The sequence below is a fragment of the Vicugna pacos genome, chromosome 5 (assembly GCF_048564905.1).
Source record: "Vicugna pacos chromosome 5, VicPac4, whole genome shotgun sequence".
NCBI lineage: Eukaryota > Metazoa > Chordata > Mammalia > Artiodactyla > Camelidae > Vicugna > Vicugna pacos.
Window position 1 is genome coordinate 57,120,938 of NC_132991.1, and position 20,721 is coordinate 57,141,658.

General features: G+C 34.8%; 1 protein-coding gene across 6 annotated transcripts in view; it reads left to right on the plus strand.

Annotated features, from left to right (window-relative positions):
- The window catches only part of GULP1 (GULP PTB domain containing engulfment adaptor 1), a 231,510-nt gene that overhangs the window by 126,190 nt on the left and 84,599 nt on the right, over nt 1-20,721 (plus strand). For all 6 annotated transcript variants that reach the window (XM_072961279.1, XM_031678284.2, XM_072961282.1 and 3 more), the window contains one exon: nt 18,516-18,590. In XM_072961279.1, the coding sequence (XP_072817380.1) occupies nt 18,563-18,590 (28 nt within the window). In that variant the 5' untranslated portion in view covers nt 18,516-18,562. The remainder of the gene's footprint in view (nt 1-18,515; nt 18,591-20,721) is intronic.

Genomic DNA, 20,721 nt, shown 5'->3' on the forward strand with positions numbered 1-20,721 from the left:
TTTTAATGGATAAAGTAGGAACTTTCATAGTCACATTTATTTGTTGTATAATTACTGTTTTTTAATCTTCGTATTTAAAATATGCAATTGTTTATTGGTTTATGATAAGTATATTCAATCATTAAATATGTACATATAATACAGTAAAGTTACACACACAGTTATATTTTTGATTCATTTCAAATCAGTATTTTGAATTAGAGGAATAATAGTGACCTAAAATAACTAGATGGAGGAAACAAGTCAACTGCACAAATTTTGTAGTGACTCTTCAGTATTAAAAAAGTAGTTTGTATAATCACTCCATAAATATATGCATACTATATATGTATATGCAAGTATATATTTCTCCTCAAGTGCAGAAATCTGTGCATCTGTAGTCTAAGGTGAATTACTATTGTTTTAACTCTCTTCAATTTAGAATGTCTTACTTCATATAAAAGAAATAGAAGGTATTAGGACACGAAATTTCTTTTCTAAGCCAAAGGTGTTTTCTGTTCAGTAGGTATATTTGGACTTAATAAACTTGCAGAAGAACCTGTTCTTCCATAGCCGAAATCAGGGAACCCAGCAGAAGCAAGGGTAGGATTCCTCCAGATTTCAAGAGCTCCACCTTTACTATTCAAAAAGGTTTCCAGTGCAGTCTGAAGCACCATCTGTCTCACAGATGAAAATCATTAAGCTTCAGCAACGTTTCCCCCTCTTGGTTCCTGATTTTCCCCAAGCAAATAAGAGGTATAACCTTTACCTTGTAGTGAATTAGTAAATGAGTATATGCGCTCATTTCATCTGCAAAATATAGTGACTCTTCAGCTTAAAACCAAAGCAGCACTGGTCTCTTAGCTATTAACATTAGATTTTCATTGATGATTTCTGGATTTAAATTTTTTTAAAAAACTAGTTTTCTACTGATTTTTTTCCTGACAGTTTATGATCTAAAAAGCATGATACGTTGCAGAGGAAAGACACGTTGTTGTTTTACTTTACCTGGCCCATGTTGGCATAGAAATGATCAAAGACATTCACAAGAATTCAGTCACTTTTGTTAGACTGCTGAGTGAGCACATTTGTGTAATGTTAAAGGAATGAGCCGGGCTGCGTGTTGTCACATACGGTTTGCATTATGAGAACAGAATGTTAATAGAAATTTAAAAAAAAAAAAGCACTGGGAAACATGAGAAAGCTCCAGATTTGTTTCTCTTTAAAAGAACATTTTGATTTCACCTCGACCAAGACAGGACTTCTTTGTAATGGTACAATACTGCGTTTTTATCATGAAGTAATGATTATCTGCTTATGATTCTGTTATATGAGTTAAATGGATAAGTTCCAGCACTTAAATTGTGCTTGCCCTTTGCTAGTATTCCCATAATTTTTTTTAAAAGTGCTTATTTTAATTTAGGCTTCTTATATTCAGTATTAATATTATTCTCAATATTAATGCTGTAACTGAAAACACCATGCTTGTAAAGTGTTCTTTGCTCTTCACTTTGTAAAGAAGGTCACTGGGAAATGTACATCTTATCTTTTCTCAGTTTACTTTTATCTTGATACACCTGCTGGGGATACTAGGAGAAAGAGGACTACATTTTGAATTGCATCAAGGCATTTCAAATCCATTGAAGCACTTGGTTTCAATGCATGATAGAAATGTATGTCATACAGTAAATTAAAGTTTCAATCTAAAAGCAAAGATAAATGGACCTCAATTTATGCTTTTAAATATTATGTTGAGAATGCAATATTTCTCTAACAGATGAAGTAAAATTTTAAAAATAAAAATGTGTAGACTTAAGGTGATTATTTTATAATTATTGGAGTATTTTTATAATTTTGGATCAGTAAAAAGTATACCCACTACAGTATTTCATATATTCTAATATGCATACTTAGCTTTCTAAATAAAAGGCAGCTCAGGACAAACCAGTCTTGTTATTCCCAAACAGATTTCTTTCTTCTCTGTCTGCTTGTCACGAAATCTGAAGCTTATGCTTTTGTGACTCCTCTTTTTATATGTTAAGAATAATGAAATGAAAGCAAGCACCAGATCCAGAGCAAGTATGTGTTTCTGCAGAGAAACCACAAAATGAGGAGGCTTTTCACCTGCAGGTCACTGGCCTGAGGGCAGAGCCAGCCCACCAGGTTGTGCCTGACCTCAGTTATGCGATACAAAAATGCAAAACAGGATGGACTCACATCACATGGTTCAAGTCTCCTTGTTAGATATTAAAAATGCCAAGAATGATAAAGAAACTGTTTTTCCCTAACATAAGCTTTTCAAACCTAACCTAACTTAAAATATTTTCTCCTTTTATCTTGTGTAGTTCTCAGCAACCAAGCTTTTTATAGAGCTTCTTTCTTGTATCTTCTGTTATAAAAATAATACATATACTGTTATGTGTTTCTTCAAAACTACAAATGCTGTGTCCCCTTCCCTGCCCCCACTGCTGGCAATGGGTGTTGTCTTCCCACCCTCCCCGCTCCATGAGAAACACTGGTCCAAAGTAATCCACAATACTATTTTTTGTATTTTTGTTTCTATAGATAGACTGTTAATATTTTATCACTATAATGGTGTGGCATATTTCAAAAGCAGAAGATGTGATTTTACACAAGATAGAATTACTCACTTCTGTCTTCCATTTATTTATAATAACAAATATCTGTTTATGTATTAAAATTAGACAATTCACAAAATATTGAGAATTCTTTTAATTCTGTATGTGAGTACACGTATACAAGATGCTAATAAATGAGAGGAATTCAATATTGACATATTTAGAAATGTAAATACTTATAAATGTTAAAATTATTATTTCTCTATAAAATTATTTTACACTAAAAAGTATTCTGTTTTTCTACTACCTGTAACCCTTTTAAGTAATGTTTATAAGAATATTTTTATATCATTTGATATGTGTTATTATAGGAATCAGTATCTATATAAGTTGGAAGATGTGACTGAATACTCTATCTCTTAAGACTTTGAAAACAAGACTGGAGTTGAGCAAAGATATAAATATTAATCCCAAATCCCAGGGTACTGGGAGTTCTGAGTGTTCCTGATTTGCAGTCAGCAAAGGCTAAACAATAACAATTATTGACATATTCCAAAGCACAGAACAAGGGCCATATGGAGTTTGGATTGTTGGCTTTGAATAACTTGCTCAAAGGAAAGCATCACTCTTAGTTACTGTGATACCACTCCATTTGGTGTCTAGTCTGAGTGGAATGGAGGCCAGAAGTATGCAAAAAGCTAGGTCAAGGTTTCCAGATTTTCAGGAGGAAAAGATCTTCCAGATGAGAAATGTGAGGTTTAGCGTTCATAGCTGCAAATGCCTGAGTGCCCCCGGCACTTCTCTCCCTTCTCTCTGTAGCTGCAGATGCTACTGGACTCCAGTTCCTCAGCCCAGATCTGCTCACTCCTGCTGGTAGAGCAGAGTTAAAAAAAAGCTAACTGAAACTGGGCAAGGGGGCTTACTGGTGAAAAGGATGGGGAATTCCAAAAGTGAAAGCTCATGGTACTAATGTATAAAGAAAATCAGTCATTTTAGACACTGACCTACATTGGTGTTGAAATCCACATTAAGCTTAGGGATACTAAAGTGCATCTGCCTCTTACCTGTGCTGCCCTGAAAGAGAAACTTCAAGGAAATCTTGAGGTGTGAACGTATTACTAATATGACAAACATAATGTCTGAGGCTGTACGTATGTGTATATTTTCCCCTTTGGTTATTAAATTGTGAACAAGTTTTCCCACTATGATAATTTAAAAATATTTCTAAAAAATTATAACTGAATATTTACATTAATTAAAATAAAGGGATATAAAAGAAGAGGAAAAAGTTGTTTGATGTAATAGCAAAGGCGGGATTAATTTCAGAGGCAGCTCTTGTTTCCATATGTGTAATATAATTTACCAAGATACTTTTGCCCCTTTTCTCCCTGTTTTACTTGCCAGGAAAAAATCCCAACTCCTGTTGATTGACTGTGTACTCGTCTACACTTAAGTAGGTCCTATGGCTGGAACACACACATATGCATACACAAACTCATGACTGTGTTGATTAGTCTGACTTTAAATTGAAGCCCTCATCAGGTCATTAAAATTGCCCAGAATTTCTACTGCCTTGCCTCTTCAATTTGCTCTTCTATGCAAGATGACTGTTTACTGATCCTGTCTTTCTTTTCTCTTCTTTAACCCTTCCGTCCCTTCATCTTCCTCACTCAGAGCTAATGACCTTCTTTTTACTGAACTGATAAAATACATGAAATCAGAAGAGAAATTCCATTTTTTCTCATCACCGGATCTACTGAGCTACCAAGTATTTTTAAATGTTCTGGTGATTCAGCCTTCCCTTCTGTTGAGTGAACTGCCTCTCCTTTTATCTAAGGACAGTCACTCCACTTGTGGATTTGATCATATCCTTTTATGCCTATTTAAGGAATTTGTTCCTGCATCACCTCTCTCTTCCGTGTCATCAGTTTTCTCCTCTTAAAGTTGTTTTCCCGTCAGCCTAAATGCACATGCAATAATACCCAACAAACATCTATTCCTTGAGTTCATGTCACCCTTAAGCCTTGCTTTATTTCTTGCTTCCAGAGAAAGATATCTCCATTTTCTTTCTCTACTTCCTCACTTCTTGTTCTCATGAACCAATACCAATCAAGCTGTCTTAGCCCCTTCAGTCCTGAAACTACAATGCAAAAGTCACCGAAAATCTCCATGTTGGGAAACTGATAGCCATTTGTCAGGCTCTCCCTTTATAGACATGTCAGTATTATTTAATCTTCTCTTAATGAAAATGTTCTTCATTTGGATGCCAAAACTGCGCAGTTTTGGTTTTCATTTACTTCAGTGACTGTTCTTTAACCATCTCCCAATTTAATCTACTTATTTTGCCTAATTTGTAAAATTTGGCATGCCTTTGGGCTCAATGATCATTTCTCTATTTATATCCATTTCCTAACTGACCTTACTGTCTGTAAACTGATTACCTCACGAGTTATATTTCTACTTCTACCCTGCCTGCTGGTCCCAGACTACTATATCTAACCATTCACTCCACATCTCTTCCTGTATGTCTAGTAGATATCTCAGAACTAACATGTGCGAAACAGAAGTCTTGCATTCCACCTCCCAAACTGCTTTCCCCAAGTGTCCTCTTCTCAATAAATGGTACTATGATTTACTCAGCTGAAAAGGCAAAAAGAAAGTCGTCATTGTCCTTGAATTCTCTTTCTCTTACTCTCAGTATCTATCCATCAATTAGACTGGTCAGCTCTCTTTGAAATATAAATAAAAAAATATTGCAAAGGGTCTGAGGACATGACACAGTGGGAAAAGTAGCCTAAATTTCAAGAACTTTGTGGCTAAAATTAAAAGAGAAATCTATCACTAATGATTTTCAAGAGGCAGAGAGAGGATGCTAATGGTGCTGATTCTCAGGAGTTGGAAAGAACTGGATTTAAACTAGAACAGAGAGCACAAGGGTAGGAAGTGGGAAGCTGTTCCTGTTCCTCTGAGTTAGCAGGTGCAGAGAACAGGCAGAGATTAATGATTGAGTATTTGAATTTCAGGCTTAAAGTGGGTAATCACCACCGCCTAATTCACTAGTGGAGATGGAAACAAATGAGGGAATATGAACGGGCTGACATCAATCAACTTGGTAAAGTTGGAGGCAAAGTTATCCTAGCACATGACTTGACACAGGTAGGAAATATTTGCAACAGCTGCTAAGAGATATCAAAGGACAGTAAATAAAAGGAGCACTGAGTAGCCAGGGGGACCCAGTGTGGATGCCTCCTTTGTATGGAGGGTATGGTTTTCCCATCTCAAATGAGCTTCTGTGTTTTCCCATGCTGAAGGGCAGAGACTCTGACTACCCCATTAAGTGTACCACTGGGTGACAGAATAAAGAAGAATGGCAAGAGAGTGCCAGCCTTGTACCAAGAGTTCTGTATTGATGGCAGGTACTAAGCATTGAAATAATCGTACTGCTTAGGGCTGTTCAAAGTCACTATCTTTCCTCTTGTTTATTCTCTTTTATGCCCATTCTTTACCCCTTCCCCCTTCTTCACCACACTCTGTTGTTTCATGGACATATTTTTTGTTTGTACTTACTCTTTTAAAATTGGTATTGTTTTGTATATAAGCAGTGTTTATTTGGGGGGTTATCTGGTTCACCTTATTTGTTGCAGTCAGCATTGTTTCTAAGAACCATTCATGTTGTTACGTGCACACTTAAATCATTGTTTTCAATTGATCATTCTACGTAGTTCTCCGTGATTTACCACCTTTCGCCTGTCTCTTCTACTGGTGATAGCCAGCCAGATTGCCTCTAGCTCCTTACACCACAAACATGAATGAGATTTCTCACAGAAGTCCTTTGTAGATCTGTGAGAATTCCTTTGGGATGAATACTCACGAACCATTTCTGAGTTTTACAGTATATGAACATTAAATTAGTTTAAGTGCTATCGATTGTTCTTCAAATGAGCCACGCTATTTATAAATTGTCACCAATACTGCCTGAAGGTTACTGTGTCCTAGTTCTCCTCAGCTCTGCTTTCATGTTAGAATGACCTGGAGGGTTCTTTTAAGATGCTGAAGTCAGGACTTTATATTTAGATGGAAATAGACAGAGTGAATCTTTGACGTCTTATAGTTTTTAATCTTCCCAGGTGAATCTAACAAACATGTGAATGTGAGAACCATTGTTATAACTTCACGACATCACCGATACTTGGCATTACACAATTTTCTAATTTTTCCAGTCAAATTAATGTAAAGTGATATGGTTTCAATTTTCCTTTTCATGACTACTAATAAGTTTGAGCATCTGTATGCTTCTTAGCTTTTTGGGTTGTTCTGTAAAGTGACAGTCTTTATCATTTGTCCGTTTTTGGGGGAGGTCACTGACTTTAAAACTGATTTTTAGGAAAGTCTTTGTGTATTTTAAATATTATTTACTATCAAATTTAGAGAGAGAACTTTTCTGTCAAATTTGTCATTTGTCTATTACATCTTCTATGGTTACCTTTTCTGAAGTGAAATCTTTAACTATGATGTAATCACATATTTCTGTTTGCATATTTTTTCAAGAAATTCTTTTCTTGCTCTAGGCCAAAATGAGTATTTTAGGACCTTCTTTAAACTAAAAAAAGTCCTTTTTCAGTTATAACAATTCTGAGGCATTGTTTGTTTTCAATGTAGTTATTACTCCCTCACATTGTATATTGTAGTTACTCCATATAACAGTCCTAGTTCAATGTTTTCTTTTTTTCCACAGTATGTTGGAAATATTGCTTGCTTGTCTTTTTGCACCTGTTTTACTGTTAGGAAGTTTACCGTTAATTTAGTTCCTGCTACTATTTAGGCGATCTGTTTCTGCCTGCAAGTATTGCCTATTGTCTTTTGTATTTGCTATTGTAAATTTTACTATGACTTGTCTAAGTCTGCAACTTTCAATTTGACATTTTTCATAATCTGTTTTAATTCTGTGAAAATTCACTTCATAATTGTTTCAACTATATCTTGCTCTCTTTATTTTTCTCTCTCTATGGTATTTATAATATCTAGACTTGGGTACCTTTATTTCTATTCTCTAAATCTCTTATTTTTTTAAAATATATCTTGACTCTATTTTGTAAGAGTAAAGGAGCATGTCTCCATGTAATCTTTGCACTCAGCAATTAATTTATAAATTTTACCCATTCTGCAATTTAGTCCCATTTTTATGGCTTTTTATGATTTTAGCCATTATGTTTTCACACTATTTTCCATTTGGTTCATGTATTAATGACTTTTTATTCCTTTCTCGTTTACAAGTATTTCCTTCTTTATCCTTAGGTAGATACTGTCTTCATTTCCTTCTCTTCTTAGAATTTTGTTTCTATGAAAAGTTTAACCTAGATCAAGAAATTGGCCTTATTATAGTAAATTTTTTCTTCACTTTTGGTGTTGGAACAATCAGTGTTTGCTTGACTTTACTCTGAAAATATACATGGCTTTATCAAATTATTTGCTAATTTATAGTTTCAGCAAATTATTATAGTTTATCAAATTATTTACTAATTTATATATTATTTCAGTAGATTTCTCTCTTCCAACACAGGAGACACTTTTTTATAACAGAGAATGATCATGACTATTATCATTATAGGCTTGTTTAAAATGTTTTCTTGTATTAAGTGCATTGTCTTTATTTCCATAATTTGTCATAATTTTGTGCATATGTTTAATAAGGCAAGAGAATAGCTTGTTAATTGGATTACTGAACAATCTTAGAGAATTTCCTAACCAAAAATATCTTCAAATTAATTCAGGACTTTTTTATTGTTATACATTTTCAACAGATTTTGGGATGTAAGGCATGTGTTTGTATTACAATAAAATGTATATTGTTTTAGAAAACGTAATTTGTTCTTTCACTTTGTAATTAAACAGATATTTACTAGATCTATTTTTTATTGAAGTATATTTAGTTTACAATGTTGTGTTAATTTCTGGTGTACAGCATAGTGATTCAGTTATATATATATATATATATTCTTTCTCATATTCTTTCTCATTATAGGCTATACAGTAGGACCTTGCTGTTTATTTTATATATAGTAGTTAGTCACATAGCATCTAGTTCATAAGAAAAGGATGCATCTATTCAAAGGAAAATTTGCAAAGTAATTCAGTGAAGTAGGTTGAGGTTGTTGCCAGAAGTCTTTCTAAATATGATCCCGTGGAATGTCAAATAAAAATTAAATCTGGATTTAGGTAAGAAGAGACCTACCTTATTTGAAAAGATTACCACAATAAGGGGGAGGGGTTGATCGCAGTAGGGAGAATGTGCCAAGCATAAGATCTGCAAGCCAGGTGTCTCAAAGGCTGGGCAGAAAAAGGCTTTTCTTGTACAAGGAGGAGTAAGCAAGGCTAGAAAGGATGGGATGTGAGTGAGAAGGTAGAATGAGTGAGGATGGTGTGATTAGGGACAGTAGACCAGAGAGTGTTCCACTCTGAGGTCAGCCTCTTCTTAGGAAAGACTGTGAAGGAAAGGTTGGGGCTGCTAGGCTTGAAGGTGGGTCAAAGTTCAGGAGCCTGGGGAAGTAGAGATGCTTAGATAAAGTTTGGTCAAATCAAGGTAGTAGGTATTTTGTCCAAATTGGTCAGTGGCACCAACAGTTCAGCTAATCACTAATGAAGCAAAGGTTGGAAATTTAGAGGGTATAAGTCTGGCCTTGTCTTGGGTAAATAAGAGTGCCCTGAATCTTATCTAAGTCTTGTGGGGAAGGGTGGGTCTTCGCAGCAAGCCCTTTCCAGAACACAAAGGGGTGAGGGATTTCTTTAACCTTTGTCATTTTCCAGGATCACAGGGCGAGGGTGAAGTTCAGCATTGTCAGGATGGTGATGAAGTCAGAGATTTCTGAGGAGAAATGTTTTGCCAGCTAGATGGGAAAGACTTGTAGAAAGCCCACAGGAAGAAAGCCAGCAGGTTTAAGGTTACCATAGTCCCACTCAAGTTAAAAAATAGGAAGTTTCGATTGTAGTAGCAGAGGCAGAAGGCATTGTTAACTCTGACCGAGCAGTATTGCCTGTAGGCACGTGTGGTGCCTCTGAGAGTAACAGCAGCGTCTCTAACAGTAAGGAGAGCAAGATTTTCCAGTGGAAATATTTGGAGACTGTGTTTTTGGAGGATTCGATTTCCTGCCCATCAATTTCCTCCCAATGAAGCCCATTGTGAGATACCCTGGATATCAAGTGTAAAGACATGAGAAGTTTCTTCTGAGGGCTGCTTTAAGAGCTGATAAAAGAAATAATCTCTCTTTTCACTCTCTTTTGTGTCTTAAACAAAACTGGCTTAAACCTGTATAAAATAATTAAAAATGATAAATCCATGCACATTTATAATTACTGATTGTTAGAATTTAATGTAAAGATAAAAACTGCTTACCGTACAAAATACTAATCTAAAAACCGATCACATTAAAGCAAGACATTTAAATGAAAGTATCCTTTCAAGTGAAATACCCTAATAAAAGGCAGAAAACTTGAAACTGAAGTAACAAATTTTATGTTCTTTGCAGAGATAACTGAATCTTAAAACAACATACATTTTACAAATTCTGGTCTTAAAATCCACAATGTCTTGAGTCCTAGACTGTAATAGCATTAATTGAGCAGTCAAGCTGTTTTATTCTAGTCTTCCAAAGGAATTCAAACAGTTTTACCAAAGATAATGTTACCTCAGTAATTGGATCCCAAAGTACTCATGGACAGTTAGGATATGGGATATCAAAGTGTTTAGTGAAATGATGAAAACAGCAGGCCTAAAAAGATAGAGTCCTTTTGGGTATAATCAAAATAAAGAGGAAAGACAGTGAATTGTTGTGATTTAAAAAAAGGGGTGGGGTGGAATATTGAGTAGGACTTCTACAAAGAAGTTCAAAATCTAGGGTTCAACATGAAACTAAACCTAGGTTACTTTTAGATCTACATATGAAAGAGTCATGTGTGTTCTGCGGTAAATAATGTTTGTTTCAATACATAGTTTTATTTGTCTTTTAAAACATTTCTCTTAGCATAATTTATTTATTTTTGTGATTATCTCGTTTTAAAGAAGGTAGCTGACTTCCCATTAAGCACATAAGGCAATGAAGAAAACCCAGGGAGGAAAATAGTTCATTGATCATTGGATGAAGTTTTCATGAAAAATCTCAGTATCTAATTATTGAAAGATTCTGGGCCAAGCCTGCCAAAGTTTAGCTCAGAATTTTATAGACACTCATGGAAGTATAGTGGGATCCTCATCATGCCCCAGGGGTTGCTCAGTTCTCAAACTGATTTCCACTACAGCTCCTTCCCTGGAGCTTTCTTTGGTTGTAAGGGCACCAAAAGGAGCGCGGTTATCCTTATTCGGGAGGGACTGAGTGGTGGCGCCACCTCCAGGCTGATTGATACTCAGTCCCTGCACGAAGTTTTCTGCTATCCCAACATTGCCATAATTATTGCCCACATACTGCACAACACTGAGAGGCTCTACAGCTCTGGAGAAGACTTTTGAACATACTTCATTCAAATCCTCTTACAGTAGAAAATGTTATGGTCAGAATAAAGTTGTTCAAATTGTGTAGCTTTCGTTGTCATTAGGGATATGCTCTAGAAGCCTGTTTTTCTTTTTGAGTCATTGTATGTAGCCTTTATTTTGACCTCACTCTGGGCATTGGAGGAAATTCAAGCTCTTTTCGTTTTGTTCCAGAGACCTGGCATTTCTGGACCTTGTATGTTAAGGTTTTATCGTATATAAGCCATGCTGAAGAGTTGGCTACGTTACCAAGTGTCAAAGCTCTCCTTAGCCCTCCTCCAGCTCCTAGTCAAGGCTGTTGCAGAATAGTCTAGATGAGAGCCTTGGGGAGGGCCAGGGTGGCCCCAAAAGGCGACTAGCACTGTGGCTCCAAGCCCCGTGCTGTCATCAACATGCACCACACAGCCTCTGTGCTTTTGCCTGAAACCTTCTTTCCTCCTCCCACCTTTAGTCGGTACCTGTTTGGGAGGAGACTGTTCACATGCACTTGGAAGCTTCCCCTGAGAACAAAGCAGCCATTCTACGCTTCATTCTCTCACTTTCAATGGTATCTACCTCTTTTATGTGCTTGTCTCTATCTCCAGAGCCCCATACCCATCCTCCCCTACCTCTCAAAGATGGGAAGGTATCTGAAAGCAGGAACCATATCCTACCTACTTTTACTTCTCCATTAAAATGCTTGTCAAATAATATGATCTCAAAATGTATCTATTGGAAAGCAAAGAATTTTTCTAGTGTAAAGAGATACAGTCAATATTATTTTAAACAAAGAAAAATGATGATAAGCATTTATATCCCAAGTTAGGGAATTTCAGAAAACACCAGTGTTGCTATTTCTTATAAATGTATAGCCTCTTAAACACATATCGTGTGACTTCCCCTCCTGTGAAATTTGTCTCAGCTTGTGTACTGGTTTAGTTTTCTTGGCTACACTTAGTATTGACCTACAAAAGCAAAGGTCCCTTTGCAAATTACAGTCCTAAAATACAAGGAAGAATATTATAAGATGCCTTATAATTAGGAGATTTAAGCAGAGAACCTTTACAATAGACACTAATTAGATCCTGTAGAGTATCAAAAATGAGCTGAGTTCTCCCAGGAGGATTTTGGAAGTTTTGTTAACTGTTGCAAGTAATGAAGTTCCAATTGTTAGCAACTACTTCAGAATGTTTAGCAACGTGGAGGAGTTAATGCAGGATCCAAAATTGTCTGACATTCTCTCATGATTACCTTCCTGAACTACATATTCAAAAAAGCACACGGAAGATTTTGAGAGTAAAAAAATACATCTTATATGCATTCACAGGAGAAGCAATTTTATTTTTTTTTAACTTCACTAGTTTACCATCCTACATAGTGCTAAACCTAATGATTAGATTTCATTATTTTAGCATCATCTCTGATCTCTTAGTGCACAGCAGGATTTTAAAGTGATTTATGACTTATATTAATGTGAACCACGTTTTAATCAATTTTGAGGGGTTTTTTCTTTGAACCTTGAAAGAATTCCAGGAAAATTTGGTATTAAATGCACTCATAAGGATAAAAATGAGATTCAGACCCAGCTGCTTTACAGCTTTTAATATTCATACCATACCAGAGCTTCCTTAGTCATAACAGTATGATTTAATTATTTAAAGTAAGAGCTTGGGCAGCAGGTTGCAAAGCAGGAAACTGCCATTCATTAAAAAGCCACTCTTAACTTCTGAACTGGTTTATGAATATCTGTGGATTTCCTTTGGTAAATTAGTTATCAAAATTGGATATGCTGGATTTATTTTAAAAAATGATTGTTGACTTCAGCTTCTTTCAAAATTAGGCATACGAACTCTATAAATTATTTATAGAGTAAATAAATACCAGCTAGCCTCATGGTGTTTTGTTAATGTGGTTACTAAGTTTTAAATAAAATTTGGGATTAAAATAATTCACCTAATGACATCTACCTTTAATGTTTATAATGTATTTGAAAAATTTTATTTAGAGATTTAAAACTCTTCCTAATTTGCTTTAAACTTAGAGTGATAATGTTTCAATAAATTATGAATAAATTATGAATTTTGAATTTTTCTTGATCATGTTTAAATATTCCATTTGTATTTTTGAACATAACCAGACTTACTATAGATATCAAAGAATTAATAAGATTGCTTAATGATATTTATAATATCTTATAAATATGTAATATAGGATCTCGCCTCTGGATCCTTAAGAAAGATAAAAGCAAAAATAGATATAATGATGCTGTATTAAGAAATTCAAAATGGACCTGAGGGAAGAAAACCACTCATATTTCCCCATATAATTAGATTATCTGTTTCTTCTTGATTAAACTTTGGTCTTTTTCATATTTTAAAGATGTTGCTCCTCTGTGTTCTAGTTTGCAGTGTTTCGGATATGAGCCTTTTGCCTTCCTAATCTTTGTTCCTCTGTACATGATGTCTTTTCTTCTGGCTTCTTTTAAGATTTTCCTCTTTGTTCTTGAATTTGAGCAATTTGACTATGATGTGTCATGGTGTGGTTTTCTTTTTGTTTCTTGTATTTGGGGTTTAAGCTTGTTGAATCTCAGGGTTTATTATTTTTCATCCTTTGGAAAATTCTCAGCCTTTATTTCTTCAAATATTTTTCCACCTCCTTCCTCTCTCTCCTCTCCTTCAGGAACTCTTGGACTGCTTGAAGTGTTTCCATAATTCAGTGATCCTCCCTAACACCCTGTCTCTGTCCTTCTCATCCTTCCTTCCTTCCTTCCTTCCTTCCTTCCTTCCTTCCTTCCTTCCTTCCTTCTTCCTGCCTGCCTGCCTCCTAGACTCTTTTTCTGTTGATATTCATTTTAGATAGTTTCTATGACTGTATCTTCAATTTCACTACTCTTTTCTTCTGCAATGTCTTATCTGCCATTACTCTCATACTGTATTTTTTGTTTTATATATTGTGGTTTTCATTTCTAGAAGTTCGATTTGGGCATTTTGTGTATCTCCTCTGTCTCTAATTGGAAACTGCTTAATATGTCCCCTAGCTTCTTGAGTGTAGGTAATGTGTCTGAATGTCCTTTCCCACCACTGCCATACACACACACACACACACATATTTTATTGGATGCCAGATATTATGAGTTTTACCATGTTGGGTGCTAATCATCTTTATAGTCCTTAAAATCTTTTGGAGCACAGTTTGGGATATAGGGAAGTTACTTGGAAATAGTCTAATTCTTTTGGGTCTTGTTTTTAAGATTTATTAGGTGGGGCCAAAGCAGCATTTATCCGAGCTTAAGTTTTCCGCACTGATAAGTGGGCTGAGACTCTTATTAGTAATCTAATTGCAGTTCTGTAAATTCAAAATTTTCCTTCCTCACTGTTGGTTTGTGTGTGAGCTATGGACACTTTGTGGGTGGCTATTCCCTCAGTCATGGGTAATTATCAACCGCAAGAAGGATTTTCTGCAGGTGTATTTCGTTGTCTCTCTGAAGCTCTCTCTTCAGTGCCCTGGACTGCAAAATAGGCATCTTCATGTCACCACATTCTCAGTTATATCTCCAAAACGCAGGGGAATCGCTGGGGTCAGACAAATGCCACCTCTCTGGACCATAGTCTGGTAGCTTTCTCTGTGCATTAAGCTGCAGGAATTGTAGGGCTTACCGTATTTGTTTTTCATCTCATGAATCACTGCCCCTTGTTGCCTGATGTCTAATGTCTTAACAGTCATTGTTTCATACATTTTATCTCATGTTTTAGGTATTTCAGATGGTAAGATAAATACAGCCTCTGTTACTTCATCTTGGACAGAAGCAGAAGTGTCCAAATAGTTCTGTAGAGCTGAATTTAATACGTGGGAAAGTGGCAATGTAAATTTCTGAGAAAGGTTTGGGTTATTCATTGAGTGATAATGGCTCTTTTTTAAATGCCACTGGGGAGATTAGTGTAAGTTCTCATATAATACTGTATAGTACTGTTAATCCTGAAGAGTTTTATATTTCAAAAACAGAATTATAAAAAGTATATAGCACATGCAAATACTCCCAGAGACACACAATATTCAATATTCAGTCCCAGGGAGTGTGAAGTTAAATGAGTGTCGTCACATATAACTGGTGGCCATGTAAACTGTTACAACCCCTTCATGTTTAATTAAAAAAAAAAATAGAAACCGAAATAGTATTTTAGACCTAGTGATTTTTTTTTTCCTCTGGGGTGCTATTTTATGGGAAAAACTAATAAAAGATACTTTTTATGTCAGTTATTCTCTTTGTATATATTTAGTTGAAATTTAGAAACAACTGTTTGATGATAGGGGAATTGTGCATCCCTGTGTATGTAGCCACTGAAAAAAGCGTTTATAAAAAGTTTATCTAAAAAGAATTATGTTATGTTGTAAATTGAAATAAAATAGGTTTATACTAAAATAGGCATGATAAGTTGAGCTTATTAACATGTTAAATTGATAATGTATATCTTATTGTTTCAACTATAAAGTGCATTAAAACATGTATTATTAATACATTAAACAAGTGTAAGTAGACTGATGCTTAATGTCATGCACTGCTTTATGTACATGTGGGCATAGATAGGGAGGGGAAGTAAGGTGTTTTACACAGAAGACATGTAGAGTGCCACAGGATCAAATAAATAGGCTAAAAAATGTGTTTGGAAAGTGAAATTACTGTTTTTTATTTATATTATAAGAATGACTTATCTGATACTCATTGACATTTGTATCTGTGTGTTTTATGAGCAGGCAAAAATCCTTGCAGTGTTTTAGAGTCATAGAATCATAGTTTTTTTTTAATGCTCTCTTTATTTGTCCTACTGAACTTTATACAATTATCCTAAGCTTTTTTTCTTTTTTTTCTATATGCCCCCAAAGAGTTTATACTATATAAATTAAATATATACTAATCTAAAAGACACAATATATTTAATTTTATAGATTTTTTATTTATATAATATGAAATGCCTTTGTATTTTACCATCTACTATTGTTGAAAATGCCTACCTGAAACTGATGAAATTTGAGTGATGAAGAGGTGTACTGAATTTGATCTTCTGATTAATAGATGTCATGGTATTTGGTTGTTTTATTTTTCCAGGAAAGTTGAATCTTACATTTGGATACATTATGTTTCTTTTCTGCTAGTTTTTTATCTTCATGTATTCCTCCAGGATATGCTCAATTAACAACCATGTCTGTTAGGTTCTAGGTGAAAAGTAACTCTTGAGAGAGTACAGAACATGTTTTGTCCTTCCTGTATTTCTTGGCATCTTGCAGAATGCCTGGCACTGGTGATCAATACAGTTTCTGAACAAATGAATAAATTAACTGTAGAAAATGAAGTAATTTAAATCATTATTTATGTAATAACAATACCTTTATACTATATAAAATAAACCATATTATAGTGTTAATATATATGGCATAGTTATCTTGGTATTCTAATTCTTAGAGTGTATTCTCTACCTATCTTGTATTAATAGTTTATGTCATGAGAAGATGACCAAAGTGTGTGGTGAATAACAGAGTGATATTATTGTGTCATTATCTAAGTCTACAAAACAGTGCCTGGTTATAATATTTTGTAACTTAGTTAACTGTTTTAATTCAGTAGTAGAAATGCAAGGACAGAGATACCAGTAATTTCACTGCAATAATGTCTTATGATAAAAATTAATTTCTCTGCTGTGCTTTAACTGCTGTGTAGATTTATGGAGAGTGTTATGGACTGAATGTTTATGTCCCTCCAAATTCATATGTTGAAGCCCTCATCCCCAAAATGATGATATTTAAAGATAGAGCCTCTGGGATCTAATTAGATTTAGGTGAGGTCATGAAGGTGGGGCCCCAATGATCAGGCTAGTGTTCTAGTGAGAACAGGAAGAGACAAGAGTACCCTCCCTCTCTCTTTCTCTCATGTGAGGAGATGGACAGAAGGTGGTTGTCTACAGCCAGGAAGAAGATCCTCACTAGAGTACCACTTTGCTGACACCCTGAAGTATGACTCTCAGACTTCCAGCCTCTAGAACTGTGAGGAATAAATTTCTGTTCTTTTGGCCACCCAGTCTATAGTACATTGTTATGGCAGTCTGAGCAGACCAAGAAAAAGATGTTACTGAGAGACAGAATGCTGCTGTAACAAATACCTAAAAATGTGGAAGCAGCTTTGGAACTGGACCATGGGGAGAAGCTAGAAGAGTTTTGAAGTGCATGTTAGAAGAAGCCAAGATTATTTTGAAGGGACTACTAAGGGCAGTTCTGGTGGGAGGTCAGAAAGGAAAGCAGAGAGTTGGAGATGAAAGCCCCCATCTTAGAGAATGCGTAGATAATCATGAACAGAGTGTCAGCAGAAAGATAAACGGTAAAGGCTGTTCTGATAAAGTCTCGGAAAAGTAGAATGTGTTTTTGAACAATAGTGAAAAAAATGATCCTTGTTATAAAGTGGCAAAAAACTCGGCTGAATTGTATTTGTGTTCTGGGGTTTTGTGGCGGGTAGAATTGCGATCGATGAAATTGGATATTTAGCAGAGGAAATTTCTAAGCAAAATGTTGAAGGAGTGGCTTGGTTCTATCTAATGTTATAGTGGAATGAGAGAAGGAAATGAATTTGTTAAGCAAAATGGAATCAGTACTTAAAGATTTGGAAAATTCTCAGTCAGTCTTGTAGCAGAGAACACCAATGGTATGGACAAAGAGTCCTTTTATGAGATTAGTATTTTTGTGAACTGCAGACCTAATCAGCTACTCCAGCAGAAGCACTGCCAGTCTGAACTGAAGGAGATGGAGATGGGATGAAATGAGGGAAGGCAACTGGATTTCTTAGATCCTATGGGACAGGACCATAGAGCTATCTGGCTATGAATGTACTCTCTTCTTCAAGACTAGGGATGAATGATTCTGAAGGTGACTTTAGAGATGCAAGGCTTTCGACTTGGTCTGAGAGGGGAGGGAAGTGTACCATTGCCTTGGTTTCAGCAGACATTCAGCAGCCACATGAAGCATCATGGGTCACAGTGCTGCTCAGCATAGCCTGATTGGGGGGTCATGACCCCTACTTGTCATAATCAAAAGACTTGTGTTTATCCACTACTGTTGTTAATGATAACCCAAAACATTACCACACTTCTTACCAACAAGCTCAGGGAGAAGTTTCTCTTCTTTCTTCTTAAATTTGTAGGTAAAGATAATTAGTGATAGATGTCTATTAAGAGAAAGACAAGAAAATTAAGGAACTTTGGAAGAATTTCATTTGATATATTGTTTTTATCAGCAGTGCCACTCATAATATTATGAGTTCTTATATTTATTGTTACCCAGTGTCCTTCAGTACATTTCAGAATACTGTTTGTAAACATTTAAACAACTTAAAAAGGCTTTGTGATTAAAATGCATTTGCATCAAAGAGGTTGGTCAACATTCCTTTATTTTTTAATTTTTTCTTATTTTTATAGGATATAAAGGGCTATTGAACTGCACATCTATTTGGCTGATTCTCATCATGAACCGTGCTTTTAGCAGGAAGAAAGGTAAGTGTCCCCATTTAAAGGACCTGGGAGCCAATTCAATATTAGTGTGAAAATTACACAGAGATCTTAACATCTTCTAGTTTCAACCAATGGCATTATTTGGTTGAATTTTAATTTGAGATGCAAAACTGGAATTTTATGAGAGATCTTAACATCTCTGTGTAATTTTTTATTTTACTTATTTTCCTCAATAAGAGGAAGGCAAAATGACATTTATTGCAGTCTGTAGTTTGCTTCTGATTTTAAACATATACTAAAAGTAAAATAATGTTTCTTTTAATTCCCTTTACTAGCGAAAAATCTAGAAATAATTCTCTGATGTATGGAAGTATTTTGAATAAAATAATAAAAATCTTCTATCACAACTCATCACTCTAATCACATTATCTTGTTTCTTAAAAACATTTCTAGACCTTCTCTTTTTTTATTTGCTTACAATTCCCCTTCCCATGATTTTAAAGTTGAAACTTCACATTTCTAATTTACTCTTTGTTTGAAGGGGGTTTGGAGTGGTTTTTCATTGAGAAGTCCCAAGAATTGGATAGTAAGATAAGTAACTATCAATTGTATGTTTGTCTCATTTGAAGACAGTGAGAGTACAACCATGAGGAAAATTAGAGTGATTTAGAGCATCAGGAAGCTGAAAGAGCAGAAGCACTTGTTATTTCCTGCCTTGTTGCATTCTCTTTAAATTTCTTTTGACTTATTGTTTCAAGTCTGATGATTAAATATTTTTATCAGGAAATTAGTGATCAATGTTTTACTCTAATTCCAAATTAGAACTTGACGTCAAAAGTTTTACTTTAAATTCACCAATCACTTTGGACTCTTATTTAGTAGGGCTGTTAAAGGAAAAATTCTTGGGGGCCCGTGCTTCTAGTTTCAACCAATGGCATTATTTGGTTGAATTTTAATTTGAGATGCAAAACTGGAATTTTATGAGAGAATTTATATATCCTAACAATTGGGAGCTGTAATTATAGCCCTAGAGAATATATAATTCAAGCCATCTTTCCAATAGCTAGCATCAACATACAGTGTACTATACTCGAAACAAAGCAAGATGGTCTTCTATCAGTAAAAGCTTATCTCATATTTCATAGATATTCAATTTACTTGGTTATCACAGGCAACCTTACTAAATCATCTTTGGCCTCAGAAACCTAAGGAAAAGAGATAATTATCTTAAACATGATTTTTTTTCTCTTTTTATTAAATCTCCCAATTAGTAATTTGTCTGGTATTCAATTCTTTGAATTTGCTGACTTTCTATGCAAATGCTTTAATGGTTAGTAGAGTTGCTCATAGGTTTTGAAAAAGACTGAATGCTTTAGAATTGCATCAATTTGGACTATTTTGAAGAGGTCTGTAAAAATTATCTAACCTCATAATCGTTGATTAAATTTTAATGAATATATTTTAATAGTTTCTTTCTCTATGTTAGCTTGCTTTTTGAATTTTTAAAATCCTACATTCTATTTATTATATCAAAAAAGAATCATTTAGTTAAAAAAGTGTAAAACACAGCAAGTGAATAAATGTGATTAAATAATTCAACTAATTATACTTCATATTCTTTAACTTATCAGTTGACACTAATTAGTACATATAATCATAGTGCAAAGCATTAAAAATTCAATGATATTTAATAGTATTTTCTTTTCTATGAAAATGTTATTCAAATGCATGCATCTGACAATATTTAATTTTATATTTAATATATTCAAAGTAGGTGCTTTCACTATGTTAAGCTCTGGTGATATAAGAATAATGAAGTTTACTGCATCTTTCTTGATGAGCTATTACCCTAAATACATTTTGAATACCTAGATTTATTGACCCAGTAGTCACAGTGGTTTGACACCTGTCAAATAGTTTGCAATGATGGCATTTCCTTTTGTGTGAATGTTCAGTATTGAGTTAGTGATAATAGTTTAATTTCAAGGAAGGGAACACATTCTAGAGTGTCTATGTTCCTGTTTCTACACCAATTCCATATATCTGATATCTTCTGTGGGTACATGTAGTGACCAGGGACCATCATCTGTACCCTCTCTTCAGGGTCAATCACATTTATATGAGTTAACACAAAGAGTTTTGTTCTGTCAGTTTTTTCTTTTGCCAAAGTATA